The 12,585-nt window shown below is 39.0% G+C and overlaps 1 protein-coding gene across 1 annotated transcript in view; it reads right to left on the minus strand.

Moving 5' to 3' along the window:
• UBE2U (ubiquitin conjugating enzyme E2 U) overlaps positions 1-6,653 on the minus strand; it is a 47,163-nt gene extending 40,510 nt beyond the window's left edge. Inside the window, exons 1-3 of the mRNA XM_047788807.1 lie at positions 6,160-6,653; positions 4,569-4,650; positions 3,477-3,569 (exon numbers count right to left, since the gene is read on the minus strand). Coding sequence (XP_047644763.1) covers positions 3,477-3,569; positions 4,569-4,650; positions 6,160-6,225 — 241 coding nt within the window. The 5' untranslated portion in view covers positions 6,226-6,653. The remainder of the gene's footprint in view (positions 1-3,476; positions 3,570-4,568; positions 4,651-6,159) is intronic.
• Positions 6,654-12,585: the final 5,932 nt, after the last annotated feature.

Genomic DNA, 12,585 nt, shown 5'->3' on the forward strand with positions numbered 1-12,585 from the left:
AATGAATTTGGCAAGGTTATAGGATACAAGATTAAGATATAGAAATACCTTGCATTTCTATATACTAATGATGAAATATCAGAAAGAGGAAGTAAAAACAAACCTCATTTAAAAGTGCTTCCAATCCCCCCACACTTGGAATAAACTTAACCAAGGAGATGAAAGACCTATATGCTGAAAACTATAAAACATTGATGAAGGAAAATGATTATTCAAAGAAGTGGAACAATAGCCTGTGCTCTTGGATCGGAAGAATTAATACTGTTAAAATGGTCATACTACCCAAAGCAATCTACAGATTTAATGCAATCCATATCAAAATACCTAGGGCATTTTTTACAGAACTAGAACAAATAATCCTAAAATGCACATGGAACCACAAAATACCCTAAACTGCCAAAGCAATTTTGAGAAAAAAAGAACAAAGCTGGAGGTATAACCCTCCCAGGCATTAGACTATACTACAAAGCTACAGGAGTCAAAACATTGTGGTATTGGAACAAAAACAGACACACAAATCAGTGGAACAGAATAGAGAACCCAGAAATAAACCCATACACTTATGGCCAATTAATCTCCAACAAAGGAAGCAAGAAAATACAATGGAAAAAAGACAGCCTTTTGAACAAAGTGGAAAACTGGACAGCAACATGTAACACAATGAGATTAGAACAATCCCTCACATCTTATACAAACTAAACTCAAAATGGTTTAAAGACCAAAATGTAAGACCAGGAAAAATAAAACTCCTAGAAGAGAGCATAGGTGGAATGCTCTGAAATAAATCATAGCAACATTTTCTTGGCTCAGTCTCCTAAGGCAAAAGAAGTAAAAGCAAAAATAAACAACAATGGAACCTAATTAAACTTAAAAAGTTTTGTACAGCAAAGAAAACTATCCACAAAATGAAAAGACAACCTACAGAGTGGGAGCAAATATTTGAAAATGATTCAACAAACAAGAGGTTAATATCCAAAATACACAAACAGCTCACACAGCTCAATATCAAACAAACAACCCAATCAAAAAATGGGTAGAAGACCTGAACAGACATTTTCCCAAAGATATCAAAAGGCTAACAAGCACATGAAAAGATGCTCAACATCACTAATTATTAGAGAAAGGCAAATCAAAACAACAGTGAGCTATCACCTCACATCTGTCAGAATGGCTATCATCAACATTACAAATAACAAATGCTGGCAAGGAAGTGAAGGAAAAGAAACCCTTGTTGACAGTTGATGGAAATATAAATAGCCACCACTACGCAAAACAATATGGAGGTTCCTCAAAAAAACTAAAAATAAAGCTAGCCTAAGATCTAGCACTTCCACTCCTGGGTATATATCCAGAAAAAACAGAAACACTAATTGGAAAAGATATGTGCACCCCAACAGCATTATTTACAATTGCCAAGATATGGAAGCAAACCAAGTATCCCTCAACAGATGACAGGATTAAGAAGATGTGATGCACACATATACACACTAGAATATTACTTAGCTATAGAAAACATAAAATAGTGCCATTTACACACAATGGAAGGTTACTTAGCCATTTGCAGGAATGTGGATGGACCTAGAGAATATTATGCTTAGTGAGATAAGTTAGATAAAGGCAAATAATCACTTATAAGTGGAATCAAAAACTAATACAAACGAATGTGTATACAAAACAGAAACAGATTGACCGATAAAGGAAAAAAAAACACTTGTGGTTATCAAAGAGGAAAGAAAAGGAGGGAAAGATGAATCAAGGGCATGAGATTAACAGAAACTACTGTGCATAAAATAGATAAGCAACAAGGATATACTGTAAAGCACAAGGAATTATACTCATTATTTTGCAAGAACCTATAATATAACCTATAATATAATCTATTATATAATCTAATAACCTATAATATAACCTAGAATATAATCTGCCAAAGTTCTGCAACACTTTGCTGCATACCTAAAACTAACATAATATTGTAAATCTATTATACCTCAAATAGAAGAAAACATATTCTTTCATACTTGTGCTAGCATTTCTATGAAATAATTTATAAACATGGTATTATAAGGATTTAGGGCTATTTGCACTTTATATCTGATATGAAACCGTCAAATTGCTTCCCCACAAGGTCACTCTATATATCATTATATCAGAGAACTCTTGTTTGCCCACCCGTACTGTAATTGTATGTTATTATTATATTTTGGCTATGTCCACAGCATGTGGAAGGTCCTGGGCCAGGGATCGAACCCACACCACAGCCCCAACCCAAGCCACAGCATGACAATGCTAGATCCTTAACCCACTGAGCCACAAGGAGGGAACTCCTGTGTTGTTGTTATTATTATTATTATTTGTCTTTTTAGGGCCACACCCACGGCATATGGAGGTTGCCAGGCTAGAGGCTGAATCAGAGCTGGAGTCAGAGGCCTACACCAGAGCCACAGCAACACAGGATCTGAGCCACGTCCGTGACCTACACCATAGCTCATGGCAATGCTAGATCCTTAACCCACTGAACGAGGCCAGGGATCGAACATGCGTCCTCATGGTTTGTTAACTGCTAGGCCACAATGGGAATGCCTGTGTTATTATTTTTAACATTTATTTTCTTTCTAGTGAAGCTGACATCTTTTTATGTTTATTTTCACTACATTTTTTCTATCAAATGTTGGTTTATAACCTTTGCCCACTTTTCTATTGCTTCATGTTTTTCTTATTGATTTACAGGTGGTCTTTACATATTATAAACATTCTAATTTATGCCTTTCAAATATTTTTCCTCAGTTTACAAATGTCAATGCATTTTTGTCTCTTAATAATGTTGTTAGTTACAGAGACATTTTTTAAAGTTTATGCAATTTAATGTGTCATGCTTTTCTCATAGTTTCTAGGTTTTGTTATTTTTAGAAAAGCCTTCCTCACCAGCCTATTAAAAATTCTATTAGGTTGTCTTCTTTTTAATAGTCGAAATTTTTACATTTATAACTGATCAACAATTTGCATATAACTTGAAGTTGCAATCTAACTTCTTTTTAAGATGTTAATTTGTCAGTGCATCATTTTTTTTAAGTAAAAAATTAGATCCAACGAAAATACTGAACAACGCAGGAATGGTTACGTTTATCATTCAGTCATTAAAAGTTTTCTTTGAAGAATGGTTAATAATACAGAAATAAATGTATTCTGTCATTTTAAGTAAAAAAGATATAAAACTTTATGTGGAAATACCTCAACTATGCAGATAAAATGCATATGCAGAAGAAAGGAAATAAATTTGGTTGAATGTTGAGAGTTGCATCTGTCTGAATTAGGATTCAGATGGATAATTTTTTATGCCTTTTAATATTTTCCTGAGTAAATACGCTGACTTTTATAATCATAACAAAGTGATTAAAAGGAAACATTGTTAAACACTACAAAGAATAGGTTAATAGGGAAAAAGCCCATGACAATAAATAACTTCATTTGTTCCTTACCATTTGGATGAAAAGGAATCGTTCTAAATCGCACAACTGGAGGGACAAAATTGTACTCTGATGTAAAACTTATTGTCAGTTGGAAGAATGATCCTATGATATAGAAATAAACATTTTTACTAAAGTGTCATGTACTGATTAACTGTAACCTGATTAACACTGGAGTTTCTTTGCAGTTTCGACTCCCCAAGGTCCCAAAGATTTTATGAACAGGTAAATTGGATTATAGACCCCACTAAACAGTGTAATAAGAGTGCTCACAATCTAATCTCCTGTTTTCAGCATTTCCATTCCCACCAGTCCTTTCCACCCACAGACTCTGTGGAATTTCATATTTACTGTGTCCCCTTCATTGTGCACCTCATATTTACTGAGCTCATTGCTTCAGAACCCTCTCTTGTATAGAGGCTTTTGCTAGGCTCTTTGCTCTGCCTGGATCACCTTCTCATTCTCAATCTGGCCATCACTCATACATTCTTCAGGACTCAACTCAAGTGTCACTTCCTTGGGAAGCTGTTCCTGAGTCTCTAAGGCACAATTAATCACGGCCTTCTCAGTCGTCCATTCAAAATCCATAATGGCACATTATATTTTACTGTAATTATCCACTTAACCTGTTTTTCTCTCCTACTTCACCCAAACAAATATATCCTGTTAATCTGCTGCTGTACGAGTGCATGGTCATTAAAGTTTATAGCACCCTAGTCTTCTTGAGAATTTGATTTGTGGAGATTTGTGAGAAAATCAAAGAGGGAAAAGAATGAGACATAGCTGTGGGATTTTTATGCCAGTATGCATTTTAATTTCCCTTCTCTGGTTTCATGGAAGACTGTGAGATGATATTTTCAATTGATATGCTTTACTGTTCTGCTTCTTAAAAACATGATGATATTAAGATGTGGCATAAAGAAAAATTCAGACCTGAAATTCACACCCATGTTGACAAATAGCAATAAAATTAAGCCATACGATGAAAAAATAACATGTGAATACTTTTAGAATTCTCAAAAAAGTATATAATGCAACATTAAAGAAATTAGACTAATAACATAAAGACTTTTAAAAAAGTAAAGTATGTTTGAAAGCACAAACCTTGCCAAATTGTATTCTGCAGACCTTTAATATCAACTTCCCATTCCAACATATCTTCACTGATAGGAAAGGCATTAATACCCTTTAATTAAGAAAAATCAAAGCAGAAAAAGGATTAGTTATTGCAGCTTTGAAAATCAAATATTAGGTTGCAATAAATTCCCGAAGCTCTGCATTTTCTTTTTCTGATAAATTTATTTATTTTTTGATTTGGGAAGGTGTTATATATTGTCTTACTTCACAGAAGTTAAGGCAGATACCAGAAAACACAAAAAAAAGTACATTTAAAATAAATCATTAGTGTGGAAATCATGCATGGGATAGGAAGGTCATGAATGGAATGTGTGGCTTATGTAAATCAACAGACAATATAAGATTCAAATTTTGAAAAGAATAGTTAGAAGCATGCATTTCTTCAAAGCCTTTAAAAGCCATATGGACGCTATATAAGTATAAAGTAAGAAAAATTTCATTAAGTAAAACACAACTCCAATAGCACGCTCATATATAAGAATAAAACACTTGAGCTATTATTCCAATGGAGAAACAAGAACACATTTCATAGATAAAGGTTATTCATTACACTGAGGAATATGCTTAAACATAGTCAATAAACACTTCTGAGCAACCACACAGTTATTAGCTATGTTGAGTGCTAGTCTGAATAACCATTACATCTCTTATTATCTACATCAACTATATTTACATATCATTTCTCCCTTCATCAAATTTTCTTTCAACAGCAAGCCACAAATTCAGGTGGAGCAGGAACAGTATCCAATGTTACTTTCACGCCTCTAGGATGTTTGATGTTGAACTCAGTAATTGTTCCTAGCATCCACTAAGACAATGCTTCCACGGCAGGAGTGGAAACCGAGCAACGCCATTGAACTATACCTGAAGGAGCTGTTGATAAGGACTCCACACCTTCCTATGCACAGCTTTCTAGTCTTAAGTAGTCCCTTGCCCCTTCCATTTTTTTAAAATTCTCCATATTGTTTGTGATGAAACAGCTATGGCACCTGTGGACATTGAAAACATCATTGGTGGCACCTGGGGTAAAGCCTTCCTCTGTGTTAAACTTGTAAGTGAAAGGCACTTAAGTACTATATGTGACAGCAGTCGGCAAAAAGTGCACTAGACAGGAAGGAATAGAACCCAAGCCTTAAGAGCAAGGGATTTTGGAGTTAGAAAACTCCATGATGGAATCTTGTGGCCAAATATTTGCTGAAACTTTCTGAGGCGTAGGTTTCTGGCAGGTGAAACAAAACGCTACATACTTAGAGTATCTTAATTAATGAGTTCAACTCTGCACTTACTAGTCACTTACTACCTGATAGACCCTGATATTCAGAGCTTAAATGTACATAAATTACTCTGCACAACGTGTCCAATATTAACTATTATTATCACGAAGTACTAATAATTGTTATTATGAAATAGATTATCACAGTGAAATAGGTTCTCTAAACAATTCTGCACTGGTAAATTAGGTTTAACTAAATTATGCTTTCGATAAGTTAAGTGGATTAAACAGCTTTTAAAAATTCCCACTCCAATGAAACACACCCTGCAGGTCTCCAGTACTCACCTTATAATTGTTCCTCTTCAACTCTTGGAAGTCTCTTTGCAGCAAGATGTAAGCTCTGCTGTACATGATAAGGCAACAGAGGATCTGGCACTGGTCCTCGCACTCCCAGAGTTCACTCTGAGGCAGATATCTGAGATTTTGGGTCACCTTTCCAAACCTAGTTAACTGACATAAGTTAGTTGCTTTCTAAAGAGCTTCAGAACGCTGTGTGCCCCAGAGATAAGTGACTCTAAGTTGGGCATAAAACAGTGACTTTCTTTTCTCCCCTGACTCTTCTAAAGGAGTACTTCAGAAGGAAAGCTTGGACACTTTCTCCAATGCAGTGTGTGGTGTGTTGCTGGAGTGTCAGCCCACAGCCCAGTCAGAACGCAAAGTGGATGACGACCTGGGGCCACCCGTGCTGTTTGTGCGTGAAGTGGGCGTGAAAGGCTAAGCTTAGGGCTGTCTTTTCCGGTGGTTGTCTCCGCTTCACAGGTGTAACTCACTGGGTGCCCGCTTAGCTGCAGGACGCAAATCGGTTGCCAAGCAACAGGATTTGTGGGACTGGAGAGAAGGAGGTGGGAGCTTGGACTCTCCTCATCCAATCAGCGATATGGGGCAGCCTCTGGAAACCTCCGCAGCCAATCGTTCAACCGCTTCTGTTTGAAAGGCCAATGAGATCCGTTGCTAAGGAAACCTTCCCCCTCCACACCCTTGCCCCGCTTGGTCAGCCAACTTTGGACTCTTTCCAACTAGGGGGTTGGAGGGTGGAGGTAAAGTCAGAGAATCCAGCAAGTTAAGTCCATAAATCAGAGAAGGCTTCGCTTGTGGTCCTTCACCGAAATAATCCTTTCTTTTTCTTTGGATATCAGAAACTATCAGGTGATAAATGACCAGTAGTACACGTCTGCGCTTGTTTATAATAACTTATATATGTTAATGTTCATAGTATGTTCGCATACATTATTGTGTCATCGAATTCTACAGTTACTCCGGGAGAATGTGCCACAACGGGGAACTACTTAAATTTTCTCAGATTCCCATCTCTTGCCACAGTGCTTTTGCACCTGCTATTCCTTCTGTCTAGACATTTACCACATTCCTTCCAACCTTCCTCTCGCAATTTTTTCTTCCCTCATCGTTCAGATTTACTTTTGCCTATAATTCATTACGGGATCCGCTAAGACAAGAGTAAGCTCCTCTCTTGCGATCCTAGAGGACTCTGTATTGACCTCCTGGTTAGCGTTTACCAGGCTGCATCACAATTGCCTGTTGCCTTCTTCAACTGACTGTGAGCTGCTTAAAGGCGTTCATTTGCCAGGGTCGACAGTGGAAATTGGCACCCTTGTTTAGACTGCTTTTTAAAAATTACTATTTATGTACTAATTTTTTGTTAACCGGACATCAGTTCATTTAGTTCAGTTCACAAGTATTTATTTAGTACTTCTCAGGTACTGTGGAATGATTCAGATGACGTGACTGCCTTTTTGGCTCCAGTGTTGAGTGAAACAAGGATACAAAACCAAAACAGATGTACACAACTAAATCATAATTTCAGATCTCAGTGCTATACAGACAGTAAAACAGGAATGGGATGGAGAGTGGAGTAGGTAGTTAAGGTTAGATATGGGGGTCAGGGAAGGACTCTGTCAGGAGTGGACTTTGGGGTGACACATGAGAGATGAGAGGGAGCCATGTATATGAACCATTGAGGACAGAGAGTTCCAGCAAGAGGAAAACATATTAGTTCTCAGTTGGGTAAAAGCTAGGCTTGAAAAGGGAACCAGGGAGAGCCTGAGAGAACGTGACAGAGATGTGGTTGTAATGGAGCCTTACACCCAACACCTGGGAAGTTTGGGTTTTATTTGAATAGCAATGGGAGCATGGGGTGGCCTTCAGCATGACAGTGCCATGCTTTGCTTCACATTTGCAAAATTACTCTGGCTGCTTTGTGGAGAGTGGGCTGTGGGGGAGACCATTTAGAAGGCTCCCATGGTCAATCTCATGTCCAGATAAGGTAGCTTAGAAATTCCCTCAAATATTTTAACTTGGCTTACACTGGGCACAATAAAATTATTTGAGTCTGTTTCAGAAAACTGCATGTAATTTTTCCTAGTAAAACATCAACTAGGACCTGAGATTGGATTTGGCAGGGGCAGGGGGGAGGGGTGGGAACTGGGGGTGGCTCTTCTTCAGATTCCATCAGATTCTTCCTTGGATTTATGTCAGACTGTCAGTGCCTGGTGAAAGGGAAAAAAGGGGCTGGTGCTTCAGTGGGAAAGGAATGGACCCAATTAGGGGATCTTAACTAGGTTTCTTTGATGATACCATTGGGGATCCTGTGATCCTTCCTTCCCTGATAGGAGAAAACTGTGATGGTAAATGCAGACTACTTTGGTTTTTGTGTGTGTAAAATCTTACTCTGGGGAAATTATGTTAAAAGAAAAAGATAAAATTCTTTGTTCTGAATTTTCAGAAATTGGTATTTATATGGTACTTTAGTGCAGTGAAAATCAAGTTGGTATATTCTCAACCCCTCAAATCTGTTGCTAGCCTTGACCTCTCTTTGGGGCTTTCAGACTCATATTTCCAGGTGCTTGGTCTCACCCAGCTGTCCCAAGGACATTTCAAACTCAAAATATCCAAAAATAAACTCATTACCTTCCCTCATCTCAACCAGCTCTCTAGCCTGTTTGTTTTACCTAGTTTCTTAAGCTGGAAACTGGAAGTTTGCTCTGACTCTTCTTCTTCCACATGACTCACCCCAAACAGTTGGCAAGAGCTGCTGCTTTTCTAGCTTTTTCTCAAACCTTACCAGCCATGCCTGCGTTAACAGCCTTGCCATCTCTTGCGAGGACAGAAAACATCTGCATACTCTATTCCCTGTCTCCAGACTTGCCTGTCGTGACACTTAACAGTAATTATTCCAACTAACACGTGATCGTGTAATTCTCTACTTAAAATGCTTCAAGCAATTCCTTTCATCACTCCAGCTTATTCTGCCTACATCTTCGGAGTTTTAAGTGGATTGACTTCTCAGTGTGTGAGTAGGGTGGCTGAAATCAGGGACAATGTGTCTCTATATCCATGTGTATATTGTGTACATAGACTTTTTTGCTAGAACAGGGGCCATGGAATTCATTAATTTTAATAATAGCCTGTGATGTAAAAAAAAAAAAAGCTTAGGAACCTATGCACTACAGTACAAATGATTGAAAGAGAACTAATGCATTGTATTTCTTGTGGTAGGCGGAGTTCTAAGATGACCCCAAGATTTCCACCCCTTGCATAATCAGGTTGGGGCTGTGAAGATGATGGATTTTTCTCCTCTGTGTTGATCTATGTGACGTAGTTGACTTTAAGAAAGGGAGATTATCCTGGGTGAGCCTGACCTAATCAGGTGCCCTTAAATGGGACTGGGCTCTTCCTGAAGTAAGTAACTGAAAGTGTGAGAAGGATCCCACGTGAGGGAGATCCTCTGCTGACACTTTTGAAAGCGGAAGGGGCCATGCAGCAAGAAATGTGGGCAGGTTAGAGTGGCTTCCAGTGACTCTCACACTAGGAGCTGATGGCCAGCAAGAGAATTGGGCCCTCATTCCTAACAAGCACAAGCAACTGAATTGTGAGACAAACACCTGAACTTGAAAGAGGACCCGAACTCCAAATCAGAACATAACTTGGGAGTTCCCGTTGTGGCTCAGTAGTTATCAAATCTGATTAGGAACCATGAGGTTGCTGGTTCGATCCTTGGCCTTGCTCAGTGAGTCAAGGATCCGGTGTTGCTATGAGCTGTGGTGTAGGTCACAGATGCGGCTCGGATCCTGCGTTGTTGCGGCTCTGGGGTAGGCTGGCAGCTACAGCTCCAATTAGACCCCTAGCCTGGGAACCTCCATATGCCACAAGAGTGGCCCTCAAAAGGCAAAAAGACCACAAAAAAAGAACATAACTTGGCCAACACTTCTGAGACCCTGAGCAGAGAAGTCCGTTATGCTGTGCCCAGATCTAAGAGAGCTGTGGGCAAATAAATGGGTATTAAGATACTAAATTTGTGGTATTTTGTTATGCAGCAATAGCTAACTTATACAAATTTTTATCCAGAATGCATAGCTACTGACCAAGACAAGTTATGTGGCCAAAAGCCATCTCTTACTGAGCTGGGTTTACCTGATTTAGTACAAAACAAACAAAGAAAAAAACAACTTGGGACCAGTTAATAGACATTAACATATGGCTTTAGACACTGTTAGGGGGTAACATGGGTATGGCATCCTGAAAAATGAAGAGATCCAAGGCTCACACATAAATTGCCATCATCCTAGGTAAGGGAGGCACCTGATGGTCTAATCATTTAGCATTTGCAAAGTTACTGAGGCAATCTCCTGCTTTAACAACCAACCATCCCCTCCCCCTCCTTTTAAAAACAATTCTTTCTCTCAGGACTGGAACAGATGTTTTCATTTTACGTGAACTAAAAGGCTGTTTTCCTCATCCACCAGGAATATGTACCCGTACAAAGTGTTAACCTCATTTGGATCTGAACCCCCATCCTCTAGAGCAAAAGAAGCTTGGGGATCGCCAAATGTCAGCTCAGCTGTGAGAAGTGTTTTAAATCATATTTTGACGTATGTTACGCTGTTAACTAGAAAATGAAGTGCAGCACACATGCTTCTAGTAACTCTAGTTTCAAATCACATGATCCCTTCTTTGTCTTGAAGACCTTTTGATGTGTGTTCCCAATATTGAGTTTCTCTGCTTTTAATAATCTTATATTCCTTCCTCAATATAAATGTCATGAAATATACCGAATGCTAATCTTCAAAGATCAAACAGGAAGAAAGAGGTGGGCAGCATAGTTCAGTGACTTGAATTCCCCAAATTTCGCATTTAAAATTTTTGTTTTAGCTTATAAAAGCCTAGGGCCAAGAACTGCTTGGTTTCCCCTTTGCAAAGTTGAGGTTGCAGCTCCCCCAAATTTCAGTATTGTGTTAATTTCAGACTTGTGTGAAATAATTCCATCTCTCCCCATCAGAGGAGAGACAGAAGTTCCTTGATCACTCTTTATATCTATATTTAGGCCTACCTAACGGAGGGGGCCCTCAGTCTGTACATGCTAGCTTTTATTTCACCTTCTTTGCTTCAGGTAGAGTGACCAAGAATCCAGTGTTGCCGGGAGCTAGAGAAATTCTTGGGAAAAAGGACTTTCAGTGTGAAAACTGGCATAATCCCTGGGAAACTGGCACCATTAGACACCCTAGCTTGGGTGTCGGGACCTTTTCAGGGTGAGAGTTGTATAGACAACAGCTATTTACTTGTTTTTGGAAGTTGGCGTTTAAAGGAACTCAGTTTGTTTTTCATGGTAGGCTGGTGCCCAAACCTCATAATCTAAGTTCTGAAACATGATGCTCAGAAGTACATTGAGAGGATTTGGGGGGATGCTTATGAGGAAGGAATGCAGTGCCTGCCTGGGTCCTTTATTTGCTAAAGTATTTTAGGAGAATCACATCTCCTTTCATTTTGTTCCCAACATGGGAACACCAATCATTGAGAGACTGAGTTTCATAATATCTAAGCACTGCTGTGACTGTTAAGTGGGGGGTGGGGGGGAGACTGGTTAAACAATGTAATTATTCTAGGCTTTCTACTCATATGTGCCTACCAAGGGGAACCAACCACTTAATATACCTTTGCATAGTGCGCTCAGTTGCCCCCAGGGAATTTCAACATGGGAGGAGCTTTGAGGTGGCAATGGGCTTGAAGGGGGTGTGAGGGATAACCTATGGTTTAGGGATGGCTTACGGGACTGTCCTGAAACTCTTTTCACTTAGTGTGTGTTTATTTGGGGGTAGTTTGAGGGGACATGATGGAAATTATCCAGGGGTTAAGCCCACCCCCACTTCATTGGCAAAAAGGGTGTTCTACGTTATGGCATATGCATGACTAATTAGGATATTTGTGTTCTAAACATTTTACCATATTAGAAGATAATGTATCCCTTTAGAAAAATTGTTTAAAATATGCTGAATAGTAGCAACATTTTCACTTTTTGTCCTGACAACATGCCAACTACTTCTCATATATTTATATGCATTGTTATTAACTGCTTACATCCACTCTGAAAGACAGGTATGAGAGAGAAATTGTAAAGTTGTATAGACTATGTTTTAAGGAAACTTTGTGTCAGGTGCTTTGCAGCTCCTTCATGCTCCTTAGCTTCCTATCTAGGGGGGGAGACTTTTTCAGATGAAGAAGCAGCAGTTTAGTAAATTCACCATTACCAAAGGGTGAAGGGGAGCTTGCAGCCCAGGCAGTCTGACTTCAGAGCCTTTACTCTTCACCTCTAAGCTACATGTACACCAGCTTATGGATAAGGAAGCAGAGACTGCCTCTTACTTCAAGGTCACCTGACACGTGCCAGAGCAGCTGAAAACAACGCGTGCCTGAGCCAAA

Source organism: Phacochoerus africanus, chromosome 8 (assembly GCF_016906955.1).
Source record: "Phacochoerus africanus isolate WHEZ1 chromosome 8, ROS_Pafr_v1, whole genome shotgun sequence".
NCBI lineage: Eukaryota > Metazoa > Chordata > Mammalia > Artiodactyla > Suidae > Phacochoerus > Phacochoerus africanus.